Source organism: Corvus cornix, chromosome Z (assembly GCF_000738735.6).
Source record: "Corvus cornix cornix isolate S_Up_H32 chromosome Z, ASM73873v5, whole genome shotgun sequence".
Taxonomy (NCBI): Eukaryota; Metazoa; Chordata; class Aves; order Passeriformes; family Corvidae; genus Corvus; species Corvus cornix.
In genome coordinates, this window is record NC_046357.1 from 6,237,690 (window position 1) to 6,261,483 (window position 23,794).

At 38.3% G+C, this 23,794-nt stretch overlaps 2 protein-coding genes across 3 annotated transcripts in view; both read right to left on the reverse strand.

Moving 5' to 3' along the window:
• Nucleotides 1–540: 540 nt before the first annotated feature.
• SETD9 (SET domain containing 9) lies at nucleotides 541–7,978 on the reverse strand. Its single transcript, XM_010395288.4, has 6 exons — nucleotides 7,590–7,978; nucleotides 6,539–6,903; nucleotides 4,784–4,907; nucleotides 3,723–3,838; nucleotides 2,487–2,592; nucleotides 541–686 (listed from the first exon to the last, which is right to left on the reverse strand). Exons 1-6 carry the CDS (start codon nucleotides 7,961–7,963, stop codon nucleotides 599–601), a joined length of 1,173 nt encoding a protein of 390 aa, XP_010393590.4. The 5' UTR covers nucleotides 7,964–7,978; the 3' UTR covers nucleotides 541–598.
• Nucleotides 7,979–10,585: 2,607 nt separating this feature from the next.
• MAP3K1 (mitogen-activated protein kinase kinase kinase 1) overlaps nucleotides 10,586–23,794 on the reverse strand; it is a 58,855-nt gene continuing 45,646 nt past the window's right edge. For both annotated transcript variants that reach the window (XM_039566697.1, XM_010395286.4), the window contains exons 11-20: nucleotides 23,623–23,744; nucleotides 22,565–22,656; nucleotides 22,162–22,351; nucleotides 20,581–21,847; nucleotides 19,520–19,672; nucleotides 18,079–18,241; nucleotides 16,523–16,654; nucleotides 15,347–15,489; nucleotides 14,726–14,857; nucleotides 10,586–13,442 (exon numbers count right to left, since the gene is read on the reverse strand). In XM_039566697.1, coding sequence (XP_039422631.1) covers nucleotides 13,293–13,442; nucleotides 14,726–14,857; nucleotides 15,347–15,489; nucleotides 16,523–16,654; nucleotides 18,079–18,241; nucleotides 19,520–19,672; nucleotides 20,581–21,847; nucleotides 22,162–22,351; nucleotides 22,565–22,656; nucleotides 23,623–23,744 — 2,544 coding nt within the window. In that variant the 3' untranslated portion in view covers nucleotides 10,586–13,292. The remainder of the gene's footprint in view (nucleotides 13,443–14,725; nucleotides 14,858–15,346; nucleotides 15,490–16,522; nucleotides 16,655–18,078; nucleotides 18,242–19,519; nucleotides 19,673–20,580; nucleotides 21,848–22,161; nucleotides 22,352–22,564; nucleotides 22,657–23,622; nucleotides 23,745–23,794) is intronic.

Sequence of the window (23,794 nt, forward strand, 5' to 3'; positions counted from 1 at the left end):
TGCACCATGCAGGCACAGCTGAGGGGCCCATCAGCATGGGTCCAAAATGGCCTTCATACAAGAGAAGGACAACTGCTGGCACTGTTGTGTGTTTTAAAAGCAAGCTGACACCAAAGGGGTCAACTTCAAGGATACCAGAACAAGATGTAGTAACTACTGGGAGCTATGAGGATTAGCATAATACATTATTATACAATTCAAGAGAAAAGTAATTTTTACAAGCTGTGTCCATTCTAAGCACAGGAAATTAAATGGAAAAATACTGTAACAGTCCCAGTTACAGAGAACTGTGCAATCTAGTAGATTAAATGACACGTCTAAAACTTAGGTTTTAATTTTATGAACTACCTTATGAACACCTGAACACCAATATGCAAAACTATCAACAACAGCAGACAGCTGAGTACCTTATGATGTCAATGGTTAACCTTCACCTGTGCATCAAATGCGGACTTTTTTCAGAGAAATTCAAGCCTACAGCTTGCTCTCTAGATGGCAAAACTACAGTTCTCCCTTACACAAAAATGATGAAGCTTGAAGTACAGGCACCATAACATATTTTATTGACACATATTTCTTCTGTCTTGAATCTACCAATTCATCTGACAACAGTGTAGTAATTTGAAAAAAGTTCTTCTCCTTGCTTGATGTCTCTGAGAGAGACAAGAACTACACACCTCAGGTGGCTGTAAAAGAAGGAAAACATGTAAAAGTGAACAGTTATATTTTGCTTTGAATTGTTTTTAATTCTTCATTTCAAGAAGCTGAACCAGTGTCTAGATTAGTTTAGTGAGTAATACGCATAACACAGGGCAAGAAACATGGAAAAACAACACTGGAATACAGACAGCAAATACAAGCAAATGCAGTATTACCAAAACCCACAGCCTATGTGGGTATGCAAAACATGTTTCCACTTAATTGTTCCACACAATCATTCAGAGATTAAAAGAATTAGTCAAGACTTCAAGAGACACCCTCACTCAGACAGGAGGAAAAGCTACAGCAAAGTTGATGCAGCAGAAGCCACTCCTGAGGACACGCCTGTTGCAGGCGCTGGCTGGCTAAAGTGTCTCTCCTAAGGCCCAGCACCATCCAGGAAGACAGCTCCCAACTGCACCAGAAGCCTGCTGCCATCTGCAGTGATGTGTCAAATTATCCATGAACTCCAGGCTGAAATCAGGTGCTGGCAGGCAGTTTCTCACAGAGGTATGTAGAAACCCACCCCTCTAAATTTCCTTTTAGTAAATGGCCATGCCCTAAAGCTGAAGTGTCTGTTCTAGGAAGGAGAGCACATGCTTCTGATACTGACGAACCAGGAAGTGGAAAACAGCATCAACCCAAGTCTCTACAAATTTAGTGTGAGGCCATTTTGAAATACACAAAACAACAAGGTAGGTAAGTACTGAGAACTCTTTCATAAAACACAGCAAGATCTAGAAACCAGATTATCTATGTTGTCAGCATTGTATTCATCAGCATCAAAATAAGCACCTAGAAGTAAATGGGATCTTTTGTCTGGTGGCTGTAAACTGGGAGAAATGATGACTGGAAGACTGTATTTTCTTGGACAGATTCCAAGCAAGAGCAAAATTCCCCTTTCCTGAAGCAGTCCCACAGCTTATGTGCTTTCACACTTCAAGTACAGCATCCAGGCTTCCTGAGAATTTAGTCCTACTGCTTATTTTATTAGCATTCATTTAATTATCTGCATATTCCAAATGCATCTCTAACCTTGACTCAACAAACTCTTAAGTTTAATCAGAAAAGTAATTTTTCCAATATGCACTATAACTTTCTCCCAATGAAATTTCAGAGTATTTAAATAACTCCAGAATTACATTAAAAGTTCAGATGCTCTGCTCTACGATTCTTACATATTCTTGAAATGAAGAGGATAATCTGAGAAAGATTCCCAAGTGTTTTAATCTCTTAAAAAACGTGGACTTTCAGGTCATAACCAGGATGTTGTAATTTTACTAACTACTGTAAGTCTGTGCCTTTATATTGCATAGTACTTCACTTATATCAATACAATTTTAGGTTTCTTCTTGCAAACTCATCTGCTTATTTGTCACATAAGCAGCAGACATGAAGAACAGAGAGGAAGAAGCCTAAATCCGAATTACCTCAGAAGGTGAATAAGTTTGATTGGACAAGGCTGAAACAGATTTGAAATATGTACTGAAAAACCTCAGTACTGTAATACAAGCTTTATGGAATTCAGAAGAATTGCACTATAGTGCAACAACTGCTTGTAAAACTGTCTTCAGAGCTATGCTGATTTCATTTGTGATTACGTGGAATAATAAATGAAGAGTCTTGTAATTAAAATTAGTCTGCTCAGAGAGGTAACTCTCCCATACAGTTGCACACTTGTGTAATTCATCCTCATATGGTTTGTTATTTTTTAATCATGTCTGTCTTTTCTTTACACATGCAATATGCATCATACAAATCTACAAGCTTTTTCATTTGCTGCCAACCTCTCTACGTCATGGCTGTAGACAATGTTTGGAAGATACTGTTTCAGTTCTACTGGAAAATGTCCTGGCACATCAAATTCTTGATAACACACGTTTGCTGCTTTTTCTAGGAATAAAAAAAAAAGTTATTAGATAGGGCTTAATGATGTGTAAAACCATCAAATGTACTGCTACAGGAGAACCAGATGCTTCATCAAGCCTGAAAACCATTCTTCTGTTGGGAAGTACTGCACTCCTCTGAAGTCCTATTTTGAATTAAACGAGAGGTACACAATCAACTATAGGAGCTTTGCCCAATTATCAACATGTCTATGAAGAGGCACAACTTGCTCAAGAGCCAGGGGTAGCTTACAGCACTGCCAAATGTTCCAAAACCACAATGTTTGCTTTTACAATTAAAAAATTATTGAAACAAATTTTCCTGGTGGCAAAACATGTCAGAAATACAGGCAAGGAGAAAATCACCATTTACATAAGACACAGGACTCCAAAAAAGCAGTTTCATGGGACAGCCCTGTATCTCTGTGCCAGTGAATCCTCGGTTTACTCCTCCAGCCACCTTTCTGAATGCTACCTGGAGGCAGGGCATCTTTAGTGTAATGCAGGCTATGAAAGCCACTTAGAACCCGAGTATGGTATCAATTACATTTTCTGCACAGTACAAACATTCCCATGAGTTACTTAAGATCAACACTGAGACAGAATAAATAGTTCCCTTCAGGTCCAACAAGTGAGATTACACCAACAGTTTCCTAGATTTTGTGCACAAACGTAAGGAAGTCTAAAAAAAATCTTACAGTTCAAACTGAGCAGTGATAGAATCCTACTGTACATGTCACTGTGTGTAGCTTTCTCATGAAACCTCCTGGAACCGTACTGGGGAACTTGATCTGCAACTCTCTACTGTTTCAGTCCAGTGGTACTTTGCCAGATATCCTTTCCCACTATCTCACATTTTGGGGTGTGTACTTTTCATTCTACATACCAGGAGGGAAACTGGGGGGTCAATGAGAAAAGAACAAGCATATTTGAAGAACTGCTGCAGTGAATGATTCTAACACTCAGCTGTGACAAAAAGCCTCCGAAACTTTTTACCTCCTAAGTGCTTGTTTTAACTAGTACTACTGTCCCCCAAGATAAATATCCTATTCTCTGTGTCACCTTCAAAATTATATATATATATATATATATATATAAAGCCAAACTCATACGTGGAAAATTTACCTGGCAACTTACCATGTGAGCAGTTGTTGACATACTGTCCCACTGCCAGCGGGTTCTGCAGGGTGGCTGTGAGCCAGCTCTCATCACTCATTTGAAAAGGGCCAAGTTGATCTCTCCTGCTGCAAGACCTGAAATGCCTGACAGCATTAGCATGGGTTGTGATTCCTTTGGCTAACAGGTTATCTTACTTCCTCTGCAGGAATGGCCACAGTCACTGCATAACATTACAGCTGCCTAACCCACCTGAGGTGGGGGGCATATGCATAGACCAACAGCTCCCACTACTCTATGGGGTCCTTCAGACTGGTGGAAGAGCCTGAACAAAACTACCACACACTCTTCCCAAAATCAACATCAAACATTACCATTAGAGAAGTGTCAATACCTTTCATTCACTTCTAAAAATACAAAGATTCATTACAATATTAGCTTCAAACTCATTCCAGAAATTAAAATCTGGTAGGTATTAATATTCAAACTGGTATTATATCATTTTACTAGTTCTTTTCATTTCATATTTAAACATAAATTGCAACAAATTGTATTTTAAGGCAAGCCAAACCAGTCCAGGTTAGCTGTGTCAGGGGAAATTCAGACTGGGCATTATGAAAAGATTCTTCACTGAGAGGGTGGCTGGTCACTGGACTCCTCTGGAGAGTAGTCACAGCACCAAGTCTGTCACAGTTCAAGGCTGTGTACACGATGCTCTTAATCATATGGTTTTAGCTAGCTCTGCAAGGAGCAGGGAGTCAGACTTGATGAACCAAGCTGGGCAGGTTTGATTAACAGTTCAGAAACATTTCAGTACTTTTATGCTACTTCCTGCTTTATTAAAACTATTTTCTGTACAGGAAAGTCTCTGTACCTCAAAATGCATCTCACTGGTGTTATAGATGAAGACACAAGTACATAATGGGTCGCATCCATCATCTCCCACCCTTGTGGTGTTTGCATTATGAGATATGCACAGGTGGATGACAATCACATGTAACTCAGGGTAAGGAACACGGAACTGAGACAAGAAGTACCCGTTTTAATCAGATGAACAACAATCCTCTATTTCTTTTGCTTACCTGTACACTGATCTGGACAGTCCTTTATCGTTCCCATCAATAAGGACACCATCAATGCACCTAAAAATAAAGGGATTGCCAAGGGACTGGAAAAAGATGGGCTCATGTTTTCTGTATACTGTACCTGTTACAAGACAGATATTATTTCAGAAAAAAATAAGTTAACTGTTAAGAGTGGGCTTTCAGTCCCCTCCACACAGAAACTCAAAGGAGAGAGAGAGTGGGTGGGAGAGAAGTTCCCTCTCACTTAGTGACACTGGTATTTGTAAACCAACAAGCTCTCAGACACAATTTTTTGGGATGTAAAAAAAATCCCCTCTCAACTAAATGAGCTGATATATTCCAAAAAAAGAAGCCTCCAAGGAAATCATAGAAGGCTTGAACTGAGTATCTTTGGGAGAGGAAGATAAAGCCTCACAGCCAACTGGTGTGCTTCAGAGACAAAAACATCAGGGGATACTTGTTCAGGAAAACACAGCTGAAGATACTAAGCCATTTTGATCCTACTGTGTCAGGACTCTGAAAAGCACACAGGGATTCAGCAAATAATCTGAAACACCTCCATCCACTACCCCAGGGATTTTGTTTGGTCCAGGAGCTGGAAAATGACAAACCAAAAAAAAATTATTTCAGCAGACTGTTTCCCAAATCTGAGGAGAAGATTTAATCTGCCATGACTTCCAAGCACAGAAAAACAACTTGACTGGCTTGTCATTTTTCACGAAATCATTGTCCTGCATCCCTCACACCCACTATGTCTTCAGCACCCCTGCAGAAATCCTGTACTGCGCTCTCACAAGGAGCCAAGCACAGGCAGGCTGCAGTCCCTGTCCACAAGGTCCCATCCCCAGCCTTCACTAACCTGAAAAGGCATTTCAACAGCCCATCCTCTTGTTTTGCCAGAAGAGCAGTTCAAGCAGACTCTGAATGAGCCTATGAACACACTTCATATGTGCCTGAAATTTGAAGCGAGATGCGAAAGTGGCAGGCTCACTCAATGTCACTTGAAAATTAGTCAGTTCACAAGTAATCAATGGTAATGGCCAAGCACTCAGAAAAACCAGTGAATGCCTGGGCTGCTCCCGATCTTGCACTACTGGCACAAGCCACAGACCACAGGGAATGATTTTGTTGACAGATGAAACAGAAACAAACCCAAAGCAACTCAACAGAGTTGCTAGCTTAGCCATACTGACAGAATTACAAACCTTTTTGAGAAATGTATGCAAACACAGTTCCAAGAAATGAGGAAGACAGAAGTACTGATTTTTCCAAACATGCTTTACGGAATAAAGTTATGCTAAATGAAGGTTTTATTTTCATTCATTCTCCAATTTGTACTTCCATACTTTGAAGTTCATGCAATTGTCTACTGACCTGTGTGGAGATCTCAAAACCTCATTTTTCAGATCCTGAACCAAAACATAAACCCCACTGTCCTCTTCATCTACTTGAAACTTCTCCCATACATTTGTGTTTAAAGAATCTGGAACAACGTTTGTAGCTGCTGGAAAATCAGACTCTCAGTACTGAATTTTTTTTGATAAACAAAATTATTCTTCCCAATATTGTTTTTCTTACTTCCAAAATAATTCTAAATAGTTTATAAATATTCTCATGCAGCTTAACTGGTGATTTTGTTATGGAGTGAGAAATAAAACCCATAAAATAAAAATTAGTGTTCATCTTTGGCATTCCATGATCAGATGCTTAGAAGTTCCATCTAACATAATAAAAACAAAAACATTCCATTACCAGGATACATAGACACAACCGTCCCTTTCCGTACAAAGCCTTTGGTAACAAAGACTCCAGTTCCAGCAGACACCAGGGAACTCTGGTCCCTGCCAACAGTGAACCCAAGTGTGTTAAACAAAACTTCCTCAGGACTAAACACGTGCTGACCCGGATGAGTACAAGAATTTACTTTTGACTGCTTCTGCTCCACAGTCAGTAACTCCTGATATTGACACTTGACTTCTGGAAGTAAGGTCAGAATATCTGCTTGTCTACTGAAATCATTTATGAATAAAGCTTTAAATGTTTTCAGTAGTGTTTCAAAGACATCTTCATCAGCAATAATTTTGTCTTGAGAGCTTTCAGGAACATATCGAAGGGTCCTGTAAAGAAAATAAAGTACTTTAAAATTAAAAACATGTATTAGTATTACTTTTTTCCTAAATAGAGAAGAGCCATTTTGCAGCACCAGTAACTTAGATGCACTGTTCTTTCAGAAACCCCCAAACTTTTTTCACACTTTTTCCACTTTCTTCTAGCTCCAACCACGGTTTTTAACACAAAAAACACTAAAAAAGACTGTTTAAACCAGTACCTGTTCTGCTCTAAAACCATCGTCTCTGAGCATTTACCACAAGTAGGTTAAACCCTACTGAGTTCTCAGTGAAAAACGCACCAAAAATGAAACATAATTATCATAATGTTTATTTTAAAAAATAGTTCATTGCACTTTAAATGAGGTGAGACAAATATTATGTGGGCGAGGAAGGTTTTAATATAGTTAGTTAATTTTGTTCCTTATAACCACGTCGCAATAATTTAAATTCAAACACTACTTCTATGATTAAAATAGGGCATACACATCCTACCGACAAGAAGTACCTATCTATCCATCTTCAACGTTAAACACCATTTTAAAGTATCTGACTACGAATTTCATGCCAGCCAAGAGGCAACCAAAGCTGAAGCACTTCTGAATGACAAACCCGAATGAGCTCCTGCGGCGCCCCAGACCCTCCCGAGGCAGCGGGGTCTGGGCTGGCGCCCGGGGCCATCTCCCGCGCCTCACCTGCGCTGGCGGCGGAGGTTGAGGGCGAGCCAGGGCACGAATCGATACTTGTAGGAGCCCCAGCGCCGCCGCAGCTCCCGCAGCATGGCGGCCGCTTCCACACGGCCCCGCGCACCCTGCGCCGCCGCGCCCGCGCAAACTGGCCAACCAATCCGAGCTCCGGACACACGCCGGCGCGTTTGTGTCCTGAGCTGCCATTGGCTGCGAGCAGCCGGGGTGGCGCCGAGCTGCGGCCGGGCCGGGAGCGGGGAGCCCCCGAGGGCGCACGGTGAGGGCGTGGTTCGCGCTCGGCCTGCGGGTAATGGCGCGCAGCACCCGGAACGGGAAGAGCTGCCCGCTTTGGGAGTGAAGAGGCATGGCTCCTGGGCCCACATTTACAGACGTAAATACGCACACCTCTCTCCGAACAATGTTTATTGCATCTTCTGTGAACGATCCAAAACGACAAGATCCGATTAAAAGGTGGTTAAAAAATTATCTAGAAGCAGCCATTAAAGATCACTCCTGGCACTGTCAGATCACCTCTCCAAAATCCAGTGACTGCTTCTAGCTATGCTAAGGGCTGTTAGTGCCTCAGATGGTTACAGAATCAATTAGGTTGGAAAAGATCATCAGACCAAACACCACCGTGGCACCGTGCCACGTCCAATCTTCCCTTTAAACACCTCAGGCACCAGATCCCACCACCTCCCTGGGCAGCCCATTCCACTGTTTAATCACCCTTCCCGTGAAGAAATTCCTCCTAAAGTCCAACCTGAACCTCCTGTGCAGCAGCTTCAGGCCATGTCCTCGCGTCCTGCTGCATGGGAGAAGAGGCTGATCCCCACCTGGCTGCAACCTCCTTTCAGGCAGGTCACATCCGAACTTCTGTTTCTCCAGACTGAGCCTCCCCCCCGCCCAGCTCCCTCAGCTGCTCCTCGTTAACATTTGTGATCCATGTCATAAAAAGAGTGGCTCAGTTTCAGACCTGAGACCTGTTACACTTCTGTTCACACTTTAGCCTTGTGACTGTGACAACAAGGAGACATGAATCATAATTTGTAGCATCATAAGATACTGTAGATTGGAAGGTGCATCCTGCTGACTGATGCACAGCAAGCAGCAGCACAGAAGTAGACAGATTGAAGGAATATACTACAAACCATGAGCATTTACAAACACGAGCCCTTTCGGTGCTACATTCTACCAACACTTACCTCTAATGTAATTAAAAAAGAAACCTAGTAAGAAAAACAACCATTCAGCAATTGATCTTCAAAAACTAGCAGTGGCCCCCAAATCATTCTGTACAAACCACTTGACGTGTAAAGATAAGGGTACTGTTATCATCTTTGGCCACTGTTGGCTGCTTGGGTACCTAGTTTCATAAAACTTTTATCTTTGGATTCTGCTCCTTAGCTGCAGTTTAAGTCCGCCAATAAATTGGAAAAATAAAAACATGTATGCATGTATTTTACATTATTCAGAAAGCAGTTTAAAAAATATTAAGCAAGTGTTTCAGAATTGCTTTTGGGGTAAACAGAGAAATCAATCTTTTCCAAGAAGAGGAGCTGAGCAATGGGCTATTGCAAACTGAAGTAATTGAGGGAAAATGCAGGAAAAGGCACAGCGGCTGGCGCGAAGTGCTTCCCTGCCATCTCGCGGCCTTCCTCGGTAATTACACGGAAGAAAGGTCTCATCAATACTTGAAACTCTGGGTTTCAGCAGCTGTGTGCCATAACCAGGAAACAACACACATGTTCACCACAACACATGCATATTGTGGCTCTTGAAAGCAAGACAGTCACAGCGTGACTCAAGTCATTAAGGAAGACTAAGCAATGCATGGAAAGTTAGTAAGGGAAATAGAGTGCTTTGGGAGGTGGGCTGTCAGGTCACAACAGCCACGCACACAAGTTGCCCACTTTCGTATGATGAAAGGACATACGTGACCCTTGTGACACTCCAACATGTTCTGGAGCCAGTCCGTACCCTTGAGTGAGAACTTGCGAAGATGAACCACCACCAGACTTCAACCTATGACCCTCAGGCAGGAATGAGATGTTACTCCCACTGGAGAAGTCACAACAGGCATAGAACTTACCATTTGCCTGGGGAAGAACAGAACATGCCCTGTGCACGTGATGACACTTGGTTCCCTGAGTAGGTGTCTTTGAAATTCACTGCCATCTGCCGGGCACCCGTGATCTCTGTCATCCCTTGCTCCTAAAAAGGGGGCTGCAACCTTACGACATACTACGGCAGGATTCAGAACTTCTATAGTAAATCAGATAAAGGAAGATACATTATGATCAGTTTATCTCCTGTTTAATCCTTGCCATGTGTTTTCCTTCCTGACATTTCAGGTAGTATATTTGCCTGATTTTAGAAATCAGATAATAGAGTTTATCTGAAGATTTCTGCTGTCAGTTTTCTTCTGGTGAATTGATATACTTGTATCTATCTGCAGAAAGTCACATAACTAATGGAAATAATAAAAAAGTGCAATCCTTCAAAATACAGAATCTATAGTCACAAAAAAATCTATGGTTGAAATCTGTTTCTATAAAAAAAATAGATTAATTTTTTAAATTTCAAAAATATCTGGAGAAAGACAAGCCCAAGCTTTGCAATACATGGATTGCCTGAATAAGGAAAGGCTTATGTTTGCTATTAAAATCTCAAGCAACAGAATCATTTCACCAAAAACATAAAACAGCAGATTAACTTCCCACATACACTTCAATTGCTTCAGAACTGACCTAACCAAATCAGCTCACCTGAACAGGTAATTGTTACATTTGCAGTAATGCAAAATTCTGGCATTTAATTCTTGTCCTAAAGGCACAATCAAGTGACGTTCATAGAAAACACTGCTGTCATAACAGAAGTTCCTATCTTTATCATTAATTAAAAAAAAAAAAAAAAAATCAGTCTTTGTTGCTGCCCTTTATCTAAGCATTCTTTATTAATTCGCCCTATATATATATATATATATATATACACAGACACATATACACCATATACACATATATATATGTAGGCCAGTACTCAGACACTTGTGTCATTTAATATTAGAAACTAAGTCTTGATATATCAAGTGTGATGTACGAAATTGTGTATAAACAGTGAAGTGTAGCAGAAATGTTTTATTCCCATCAGTAAAACGAATGTGTTTATCTCACAGTAAGCAAAGGACAAAGTTTGTTCAAAAACTTTTATTTACTATAAAGACAAAAAACATCAAAATACATACAAATTATACTATATAAAATTGGTTCAATGGGGTAAAAACTTTTAATTAAAATATCTTGATATATTTAAAATAACAAAGGATACAATGAAGCCAAATTTCTTAACCCAGAGATTTCTGTAAAATTTGCTTGCACAGTAAGGTGCTAATAGAAGTTAGCCCTTAAGCCCTGGAAGTCTTAGGAATCAGTCACATAGCAAATATAATTTCATTGTGAAAGTGAACTTTGGTAGAAGAAACTCTATAGGACACCTGAGGTAGTAGAAACTGGAATAAACAGCAGTAGACGTTATTTACAACTTAAGTACCAAATAACATTAAGAACACAAAAAATAATTACACAATACAATTTTCAGTCCAGCTTTGATCCAAAGAAAATAAGAATATTACATCACATCTCCATTTTAAAAACACCACAATTACCAGCAAGCCGAGGGAAATGCAAACTCAAACAAATGCATTTGGACACCTAAGAGGCAGTTTGAGTTTGAAATGTGGTAGGCATGGTGATCTACATAGTAATACTGATTAGCTGAGGTTCATCAGTTTATACAGTTTACATTTCTGCCAGAAACAGTATTAATCTGACAACTGATCTTCCAGTACATGAATTGGCAAGAGTGCATCCTTTAAAGCTTGCACGTAAGAAAGACTTGGAAACAATCTTATTAGAATGAGAAATTCTAAAGTGGTCAAAAAAAAGTCAAGTACAAAACAGAGCTACCAAACTTCACATTTCGGTATTATCTTTTTAACTCTTCAAAGTCTGCCAATCTTCAAAAACAAAGGAATGTAATATTTCCAAAAGAAACACATTCACAACTAATGACACGGGTTTGTTTGTTGTTTTTTTTTTTTATTAGTATGAGCACTATCATTCATGTAAACTTATCTTTAAGATGTCTTTAACTTCCAATTTGTATTATACACTTTTAAGGTACTATAGCTTATTTAGTTTGTCCTGAGTCTTTGAAAATAACCAATTCTGTCTGAGTCCAACAATCCAACTGGCTTCTGAAGAGTTATAACATGAACAGTATTTTTTTTCAAAATGGATTAAACACAATCAGTATTAGATTAAAAAAGATCCCCATTTTTAAAAAAGCAAAAGAAAAAGCTGCCATTTTCCTTCAGAATTACATGCATCAGAATCTAAAAACCTGCCTTTAAAATAATTCTAAAAACTTGTTTAAAAAAACCCCCACAACTCCTAAAAACTGACAAGTTTTGCACTACAGGTGAAGCTTTACTTCACATTTTACTTTATCTTGATCTTCAAGTCCAAGTTTGTTTCTTGTTAAAATAAATACCTTTCTTAAGGTAATATTTTTAACATTTTCAAATTAAATTATCACTAATGGCTACAGTAAATAGATGATGTACGGCAGAAGGAAAACAGCAGGTAAAACTTTGTTATCAGTAGAGAATGTAACCTCAGTTTCTTTACACAAAGAATGAGATTTGCTCATTTGGCACCTGCTCACACTGAAGTACATGCCAAAGTCTCCCATAAAAACTTTAATGGGAGCTTTGTTTGTGGGGCCTTTGACATGAAACTTCTCTACACGATTTGCCAGAAGAAACTGCTATATGAAAAAAAAAGGCTCAACAACTTCTAGCATGATTCAGACTAAGTTGCTTTATACAGAACAATCTTGTTTATTAAATAACCTATACTATCAGAGCCTTCAACATATCCTTGTTGAAGGTGGCATTTTATCCCAGATTTCCAGAAAATCTGGTTTTAAAACTCTTGTGTCAGGAAAATATTCCATGACACAGCTTGCATCTTTTTTTCTAAAGACTATTTTAAAATATCCCCTTTTCATGAAAGTTAAAAACACAAAGAAAACAAACTTTGATTTCAAAAGAAATTACATGGCCAGCAGTAAATGCACAGTGAACCATGAGTGCCTGCTCTTACTTCATAGAAAGGCAAAATGCTTTTTTTAAAGTTTCCATCAATATTTGGATTTGTTACTCAGAGAACATCACGTAATTAAAAGGGACAGATACAGAATGTCCTTTTAACCAGTGCTGAAAACTTACTAATTGCAGAGCATCTACATGTGAAATTGAACAGTGATTGCTATATTAAAATAGATCTTGAGCCTCTCAGCTTCTAATATTGCTGAAAAAGTGCTCTAAATAAAATAAAAATCACTTACCTGCTAAATAATCATGCAGATTTAAGGAAAATGTTTTTGTGTTAACATAGAGCCAGATGTTTGAAAAGGCACAGTTTACAAATCTCTGCATGAATTGTCAAATGTTGCATACTGAGCTTAAGTAAAGATCTTGATTTGTCAATCACATACTTAGGTAGGGTCCTCCACTGGCCTTACGCTCTTGATGTATCTATCATTAAGGCCAGCAGAATAATATAATTTGCTGCGCTTAACTGCACTGCAAGACAGTTATTGTATATTCAGTAGCATTTTCTTCAGTATTTCAGCCTTACACGTAAGTAGCTACCATGTAGTACGGAAGACTGGGTGTTTCAGCAGCTCCCTGGAAGGGGGTCTGTCCTGAGGTTGAAGTTCTAAACACCGAAGAGTCACATCTTTCAAGCCTGGAGACAGATGTGTAGGGATTGATGGAGCAGTAGTTGCACTAGCAATCTGAACAAGGGGAAATAACTTTTTAGAAGTCAGTGATTAAGCCCCCTCTTCTACCCCAAAAACATTCCATGAGCTGATTAATTTCAGCTGATGAGTTAGATTTATGAACTTTTCTCTGTTCAGCATGTTTCCTACTGCAATTGAAGATTACGCTACTTCTTTCAGTTTGTTGTCCTATTGCTTTTCAGTTTTATTTTACTGCTTTTCCGTTTGACTTTCTCCTTATACTTTTCTCTAAATTTTCTTCTTACAGCAAGATCCTGCAGTGATCATCTCCGAGCAGGCCATAGGAGAAGCTCTTACAGCACACATATGGGCATTCTTTAGTCTACTAGCTGCCCTCACTGTTAACTGGCATAAGTCACCATGGAGAGAGCTAAAACTGAGTGATGTTACACTACAACATGTTAAAACTCGGTGTGCTTTCTTGCACTGCCTTTGCTGTATTTATGCTACCACCCCAAAGGCCAGTATGTCTCAGAAGGACACAGATCTCTCTCAACCAAATTAATTTTAATTTATCTAGATCAGATTAAAGCAGGATGACTGGGAACACTAGAGTGGCACCACCAGTTTCACAGAGACAGAGAACCAGGACAACCAAGAAATCTCGTATCACAACTGATTTTACTTAGAACATATCTGAGTACTGCTGTGCAGTGTCTGTTTTCTGCAAACACTTTCTTCACTTGCAGCAGTATTTTCTTCATTCATGCCTACAGTTCATGGAACATTAGGCTTTTACAAGAGGACATTCCCCACTGTGAAATATGAATACACACAGAAATAGTTTACGGTAAATAAAGCTTCTGTATTTTACAGGATTGTAAGAAAAAGTTCAAATCCCAATCTTCTGCCAAATGTAAAGATCAACTCTATTCCTATTTTTTTTTTTTTTTGGCCTGTTACACTGTATTTTTATGACTTAAAATAGACCCTTCTGAGCAATCTGGTCTAGTGGAAGGTTCCCCAGCACACATAGGGGAAGGTAGAACTACATGATCTTTAAGGTCCCTTCCAACACAGACCATTCCATGATTCTATGATTTTGAATATTTTTGTATTACTATCTTTTTTTTGGTATCAGTTTATTTGGTTTTTTTAAAGAAGCAAGTACGGTTATATTGGTACCAATATTGCTTCTGTACTAACACCTCCAACATAAAAAAAAAAAGCTATTGCAACAACCCCTGCTACATGCACACTTTTCTAAAATTCACACTGCTGTATACAAGATTACTTGGCATCTTTTGTAGTGTATTGGCAGTAACAAAATACCTCACCTTAAATATCAGAGCAAGATGATTGGAGTGTTTCTCTGCATTCCAGGGAGGTTTAGCACAAGCCATTTCTATGACAACACAGCCAACACTCCACACATCACAGCTCCTTCCATATTGCTGACCTCTCAGGACCTGAACAGACAGACACCAAAATTCAGATTATACGCTTCAAAGTCTCTTAGTTTTAAGTCATTTAGAAGTAAACTCCAAAATGTCATCAGACAAGTTTATTCAGATTAACATTTCAGGCTAAGAGAGTGATAAGTGACGTAAATGCCACAAGACTTATACAGGTCTAGAGATCTAGTCATAGTAAATACAATACTTGACCAAGTGCCAAGCAAAGTACCTTGCAATGGCTAGCTTTTGAGCAAATGGTCATTTGGGCATTAGTAACAATACTTGTGATAATTGTATCTTGCAGCAAACTACTCAGAACAACTTTGGCAGCAAGAAAGAAATGTCATGATCACCATGCTGGAATCACTCCTAATCTTTAGAACAAAGGCATTTGAAACACATTTGAAGCATATACAGCATTTTTCTGTTATGTGGCTACATGAATTAGCTTAAAGAGTTCAAACGAACTTTTTGAAATAACTTTAAAAATTGGTTTCTTACCTCTGGCGCCATAAATGCAATAGTTCCCAACAACTGTCCCTGAAACTCCCCAGCACCAGTTCCTTTTGATGCCAACCTGGCTGCAGCTCCAAAATCAGCAATTCTTAATCTATGACCTGTGCTGTCAATTAGCAAATTGGCACCTGTCAACAGCACAATAAAAATACTACTAGTTGGCTTTCTATTAAAAGCAAAAGGATGAACAGACACTTGATACTTTTCCTCCCTCACTTCAAAATTATGAAATAGGTTGACATTCCCCACCCCAGTATCAAGGAAATCTAAAAATCAAGGATACGGTCTAATAACCTCACTTTCCTGTTATGCCTGAATGATATTGCACACAGCTTGAGGCTGTTTGAGAGATTTCAAGAAGCAATCAAACTTTCAAAGTAGGGCAAACACACGGGATTCTGGAACAATGCCTGGAGATGGTATAATGGAAGAAAATGGTGACGTAAAGCCCCAAAAGCTTTCTTTGCCTGTGGCTCCTCATGAAATTTAAGTTATTTCATTATCAGGCAACCTTGAGTTGCTTTAAGGAGAATTACAGAGCAATTGAAAGTTTTACTATTTCAAAAAGAATTAGTAAAGACAAACATTTGCCATCAATATGTTGCCACTTATATAAATATATCTCTAGTTCATGGACAGCTATAGTGACATCAAAGGGAAAAGTTCAGTAAGACTGGTATTTCCCAGTGAAGTCCACATTTTACTCAGAGTATAACTGTATTTATGTTCAATTCGGATGAAGGAAGAAAACTCCTCACGGTATTTCCATACATTAGAAATCTGGCCTCTTTATCTTGGCTTGTTCCCAGACTTTACTATCATTTCAGTGTAAAACATTTACATTAATTTAAATAGCAGTAGTTTTAAAACTGTATGGCAATTTCATATCTTATTTTAACCAACTGAGAAAGACAATTTTTCTAAACTGTTGGCATAAGTAGCAAATATCCCCAAGCTTGCTATGAACATTTTGATTAATTTCAGTAGCATTTTGATTAATTTCAGCAATAGAGTTTCTTAGGAATGATCAAGAATGATCAGATAAACCCAGTAGAAATACCACTCCTGAGATGGTACCTTAGAGAATAAACAGCTCTCAGGCCAAAACAAATGCTGCTTTCTGAATACTTCTTTTTAGAAGAAATTATTAGTAATTCTCACCTTTAACATCTCTATGGATTATCTGATTCTCATGGAGGTAAGAAAGGCCACGTAACAGTTGTTCTGTGTAATTAATAATAACCGATTCTTTGAAGGCTCCATATTTACTTAACAAATGAGCAACTGAACCCCCTAAAAGATAAAACAATACCTTCTATCAACATTTACACTTTTCTGTTAATAGAGTGCAACACTACATCCTAAAACTGGAACTTGGTATTAGTATTTCTAAATTATAACTAGATTTTCTCCCCCAAAAATTAAAATAATTTCATAGGCAGAAAGTGACATAGTTCATTCCTCAATTACTTTCTACATGGAATTGTACACATTAAAGTCAAAAGTCTTCATGCTTCCTAATAATTTTATACTTCCTTAAAAACAACACTTTATCTATTCACATTAACATGTAAACAGCAGAACACTAGCTTTCTCTGGGGCAACAGATAAGTGCAACCTCCAGCAAGAATTCTCTCTTAATATTTTCATTTATGTTTGTTATTAACCATTACATAGAACTACACAGACAAGCAAGGAAAAGCAGTATCTTCTTCTATTTTCCAAAACTGGTAACAGATTCTGAAGATTTTGTATTTCCAATTTGTCTCTCAAAGTATTGTAATATAACCTGGGCTCAAATGAGGTAAATACAATTCCTGAGATTTCATTATCTAAATAATAATATTTCATAAAAAAACTACAGTTAAAAAGTTTAACACTCTTAATTTTGAGAAAATATTTATTGCACTACTTCATGTAATGACACATACTTGGGGGCTTTGCATGTTAGCACTCCGACCATAAGTTAAGGTGCAATGCTTTCTTTCACAGAAAATAAGGATGTATAAAACACCAAATCTAGTCTTGGTAACTGGATGGCAGCAACATATAATCACATTCATAAAATTAATAAAACTACTTCTCAAAAAAAAGACAGATTTTCTTGTCCCTGCTCTATACAATTACAGAAAGACTTAAAAATTTTTTACTAAATTACCAGTTAAGAGATTTAAGACTTGAATGAATTTTTCCAAATGCACTACTTACTACTTATTACTTGAAACTTACTTTTCAGTTCTTAAATGCTTCTGCATATCACCTGACATAATTTTTAAGAAAAAGCTTGGGACAAAAATAAGTGACAGGTATTCCAAACTTTCTAGCAAAGTCATTTTTAATAATAACCTAAAGCTTCACAGATACACTGAAAATGCAACAGTACGAGAGACAGTAATTCCATTGGAAATAAAATTTATTTTGATTTATTTCCAACTTCTCACTTAGGAGTCAGAAATGGAAGGAAAAGTAATAGAATCTTTCCTCAGGGTTTCCAGCTGCTTTAACTGTGTGACAGGTTAGGCACGGAAAATTACAGATCACAAAAAGATGCACCACTAAGAATATTGCTATGAGCACTTCAGCTGTTCTGTAAGTAGACATTTATACTGATTGCCAACACAGCAATGAAAATATAAATTTACAACCTCACACGATGCAAAATCCACTATGAAACTATGTATTTTAAGACTCAAATGGTATTTTCACCAGTTGTTTACCTGCCATCCATTCAATGAAGAGGTTATAGTTGCTCTTCTCGCATGTAGCACCCAACATTCGAATAATGTTAGGATGGTTCAGATCACTCATCATCCTTATTTCTTCTCTCAGTGCTTCAACTACCTCTTCTTGCTCAGATGATGTGTTCCTGACATATGTCACCTGTTTTGAAATATGGTATTCAGACTTACCTAATTTAAGTACAAGTCCTGTAATCCCCCTTCAGTACAGCAAAAAGAATGGACAGTTTTCACCATCTGGAACTACTTTTTTACCTCCAACCCCATCAACTGAGAACCTATGTCCATCTGAGACAGTCACAGAAAATTAAGAGTGATCTTCTAGGGAACAAACAAAAACCTCTCCAAGTACAGAGTGGGGAAACATCTCTGTTCTCTCCTGTTTAAACTACAAAAAAACCCTTGGTTTCCAGATATTGAGGAAAAGGAAGAAAGATAAGACCTGAAATAGGACCCTGAGTGTTATTTATAAAATGTTACCACTTTAATGATAAATATTTCATAACTAAAGCTCTTACATAAATTCAACTGAGGGAAGAACATGACAGATCAGAAGTAATGGAACTGGAGACACTCAGCTCTGATCCATACTATTTATGAAATAATGGTATGCTGCAGGGAATTTCCCCCAGGCATCACAATCATCATCTCTCCAGGACCACATGGACAGTCCCACTTTTGCACAAGCAAAAGAGTTTCAAAGGAGAAATAGCTGGTGGCAGACACTCTTTCCTTGAGCAACTTCAAAACGTTCCATCAATTCCATAGGTATAAGTTCATTGTAGAACTGATAAGAGAGTGTTTGGACTAAAATTCCCTCTATTTTGTTACCACTGATTCAGCCCTAGGGCAGCTCTGGTGTGAACAATTTACTCACACCTAAAACTTTCAAAAACCTTGACTGAAGCATGGACTGAAGCATTGGGCCTCTTCTCAGCCACACTTCTGTATCTGTTACTTTAAATAGTAAGAAATACTTGCCTCCAAGTTGGCTTTAGTCAGTCAGCGAAGTTGAATCAGAGGAAACAAACATTAAACTACATTTCCTCCATTTAAAGTTTTAGGAAAAATATTCTTGACAAGTGAGGGGAAACTGTTTTAAATAGCTATCTTGCAAATAGGGCATTAATTTGGAATCAAGACATATGGGCTCCATTCCTAACTCAGCCACCAATTTATGAACTTGATAGAAGCAAAAACACACTTGAAAAACTATGGGAGAAAATGGGCATAGAAAAAAGGGCGCTTTTTCACTCTAAGAATTGAAAGAACTTCCATGTATATGGTTAATACCATGCACATAGAGATTTTTTAATTATGTATTATGTCAGAACACATGACAGGGAGTAGAAGAAGCAGGAACACAAGAGGTTTGTGAGAGCAAACACAAGAAAAGGAGGTACTTTCCTGAAGTATTTACCTGTTTTACAGCCATTAACGTCCCTGTTCCCACATCTTGAGCTTGGTAACAGGAAGAGAAAGCTCCAAGACCAATTTGCTGACCTTTAAGCCATTCTGCATCTTCTCTGTAATGGTGTTTTGCTTTGGTATGTCCAGGCAGGGTTTCTGGTGTCTGCAAATTAAATTCAAGATCAATTCCAAGTTTACTAACATGCATCTAAAATACTGACATTCTAAAGTGTTAGGAAATATCCAAGCATATATGCCTCTCCTCTCCCTTACACTTCTTTGTACTGCTTGTTATATAGGTCTCAGCTGAGATTAGCGCACCAGAGTATTCTGTAACCCACACACTCCTACTCTATGCAGAAACAGAGCTTCCTCTGTGTTACTAAGTGAAGGTGGAAGGGAAGATTAGAGGAGACAAGTAGGAACATGACTTCTTTTACTATCCCTAGTCTCACATCTAGTTAAGGCTTTAGCTTGCACCTACAGTAAACAGAACCAAAATCAAGTTGTTTTCCTATTTAATTTATCCCTTCCATTTTAGGCTTTCCATGTTGTTACCTCAAAGGATCACAAATAAAATATCCCTTCCTCTGTTCTTATTTCTTGAGCTTTTTGTCTATTTGCAAATGTATTTGTATTTTTTTTCTGAATACTAAAGTATCTCTCATCTTCTCTCAAGATAGGAAGACAAGATATTTTACGACTTTCTTTCAGAAATTAGTTTGGTTTTGTACAATTGCCTTCAAAGTAAATCAGCATTAGGACTCAGTATAGTTCTGCTTAAAAATTTTGGTTTTATTTCCTGGTTTCCCCAATTTTACACTTCTTTATTTGTCACTTTAAATGTTGATACATGATATGGTGTTTCTCTTCCAAATGCCTTCTCTAGATTTGGTAGTAACATGGAAGGATTCTGTTAGCACCCTCAAGTGGCAGACTGTTTATATTCCATTTCCTATGAAAGGGTATTGAGCACCTTCATGTTTTCTATCACTTTTGAAACATAAAATCACTGCTTTATAATTTCAGCAACCCTCAGTTGAGACTTAAAATTCACATATGTATACTTACATCCTGCTGAATAATTATGATATCTTCACCATTTTCGACCTGTAGTTGAGGAATTATTGGCAAGGCATCTTGGGATGCTGACATTGCCATAGCAATAGCTAAAGCTTCCTCCTCTTCAGCTTCCATCTTTTCCTTGCATTTTTGATTATGATTTACATCATCTTTGTAAGTATCATCATTTTCTGCCCGCTCAGGAGAAAGAACTGCAACTTCAGACTTGAATGTAACTGTGCCATCACTTGTTGGCATGGAGGCCTCAAGTAGGTCCTCAATACTGGAATTGAGCTCTGCATTAACATCCAGCCGGCACTTTTCATCTACTGGTGTGAACACTGTCTCTTCACTTGGTATAACTGCACTGCTATTGCCTTCACACTGTGAAATATCATTCAGGTCAAGTGTCATACTGCTTTTTAAGGTTTCTCCTTGCTTGTTCATATCACTTGGGGTGGGTCGCGATGGCTTTGGCCTGTGTACATGACTGGATGGCAACGGCCTGGCTTGGGTAAAAACCGGAGAAAGTTTCTCAGATTCTTTACTTTCAGAACAGTTTCGCTGAAACTGGAGAGAAAGTTTCCGCTGTGTTTGAGGAGAAGGTGAGGGGATTTTGCAGGGAACAAATCCCTGAGGTCTGAGTTTAGAGACATCTGTTACAGTGCCAGCTGGTACAGATGGGTTTGATGGAGACAGAAGAGTTGGGAATAGTGACTGGGAATGACCGGATGATGAAGAAGAGTTCACACACTGACTGTGGGGTTTTCCTTTTGTTTGAATGGCTGGTTTTGGTTGCTCAGTGGTTACTGATGAAACAGGAAGTCCCACAGCAAGGCCAGCTAGCATCTCAGAAATGTCATCTGGACTGGCACTCAGTTTTCTATCACTTAAACCTTTCCCACTCTTCCCTGATAACTGGACAGTGTTGTTGGGAGTATTATTTTCTGTAGTTTCTGGAGAGTTATCTGGCACAGGTAGCTGTAAAAAGTCTTCATGTCGGCGTTCCCCAGAGTGCATTTCTTCCATGCCTAGCTGAATGGCTTCTGCAATTTCCATTTCATCTGCTATTGCCATCAGACGTCGACGCATCCTTGCATAATGAGTTGAGCTTGTCACACTCAACATATCTAACAGCTTTACAAAAACTTGGGGCACTCTTGCCACCATTCTTGCTGCACTCAAAAATACTCTCCGCGACAGTTTGCCAACCATTGAGTGGGAATTGTCAATGGACTGCAAGGCAAAATTTAAGAGGGAGAGAAGTTTCTTATACCTAAAAAAAGAAAAGAGGTCTTTTATACACCGACATCCTCTAGTTAACTAGTACCAAAAAAGCCGTTTCAAGATAATGTATTTAGCTGTCAGTTCTGAAGTAGGAAGGAGATTTATCGTTGCATTGGTGCTTCAAAAATGCTTCACAGGTCAGAAGTTTTTTAAAATGCAACTATTTACTCCATAAAGCAAGCACACAGTGCATAGAAATATATGTTACTTGTTCACAGGAATTAGAACAACTACTTCTTTTATGAAATTACCACCAACAAATTCAACTACAAAGAGTAAAATTCACATAGTACAAGCAAATACCTGTCAACTACAGTATCAGCCTGCAAGACATCTCCACAAACAATGTGGGGATAAAATTCACTGGGAAATTCCAAGAGAAGTCTGTCTATTAGACAAAGTCGTCCAAGCAGTGCTTGCCAGTTGCTAGATTCAATTTCAGTCCCAAGAATACAATTTAAGACATAATCAACACCTCCAATACCAATGGATCCTATAAGAAAGTTAATAAAATGAAGATTAGGTATTAGATTCACAGTCTACATGAAGATCAGAACTGTATCATACAGAATTATTCATTGTTTGCCCAAATTAACCCCACTCCTAACTGCTGAAATACTGTTCTCTTTGCCATGCTTGTACTTGATAAATTCTAGTATTATTTGCTTGTAATTTAATTCAATTGTATATGGAGAGTTATTATTACCAGATTTAAGTATTTCTCTCCCAACTGCCAGCTCGCCTGCTTGACCTTTACACATCTCCAATAGCGTTGAGACTGAAAGTTGACTTGTTCGACTGTAAGAAATTAAAACCAAAAAAAGAATTCCTTTAGAAAATGCTTTCAAGGAAGAATATTCTATTCATTATACTTAAGAAATCATCAGCTAGGAATTGTATGTAAAATGATTTCACATCACTTTATTCCAGTAAATTTCTATAATCCACTCTTTGTAAGCTACCAATGGTTGCAACATTTTTACAAGGATACTTCCAGAAATGTAATGTCTATCACTAATCTACAAACAAAACCCCAAATCATCTCATTCTCTTGCAAAATGTGGCCAAATACATAAAAACAGTTCTATTTCACTTACTACTTTAACTTTAGATATTCTCTTGCTAGACTATTGCTGGTGGATCTCTAGCTGCAGTTTCAGAAGAAATGCTGCTTAGAAACTAAACCTAGAGAGACGAAACTCAAGCTGGTGGAGTTCTGCATTAGTTTACAGTACAGGAGAAGAAATGGTTGGCCTGGCAGAACAAACAGGGTAGCCTAGGACAGGAAGACTCGAGCCAAGAGCAAGTCACTCTGAATAGTCATCTCCTAGCATTACACTCTGAATTACAAATCACAAGTGTTAAATTACTGCTACTGCTTCATGGCAAAGATGTGTTACAACTTTTGCTGAAGCAGGAAGATTACTGAGGAGTACTTGCTAATAGCTTTAAGGAGAGTCTTTAAGGAGAGTCATGAGAATTAGACCAAATCAATAGCAAAAGAGATGGAAGGGATTGTTTCATGACTGCCCTTTATTTTACGGGGGGAAAAAGCCCTTAAGAAAACAAAGTATACATTCACTTGCCTTCAAAACCTGCATCTTTCAAGCCAGAAGTTTGCCAGCAGCAGTTAGGCTAGCAAAACAATGATATATATTTACAATCCATGCATTTTAACACCAACTAGTTCCACATGAATAGCAACAAATGAAGCTTTAAGATATTTCAGTAATAGTCCAAAATTAAGTTCATGAGACACCATACCTGTTAGCATCTGCACATTTAACTAGTATCGTCTCTACAATTGGCTTGAGAAGTCGCTGTAGTTTAGTCCTCTCTGCCAAAGTATGACAAGGAGTGTACACCAGCATGGCTCTTAAAGTTTTCTAAGAGAAAGGAAAAAAACAATACCTATTAAAACTTACTAGCTAAACAA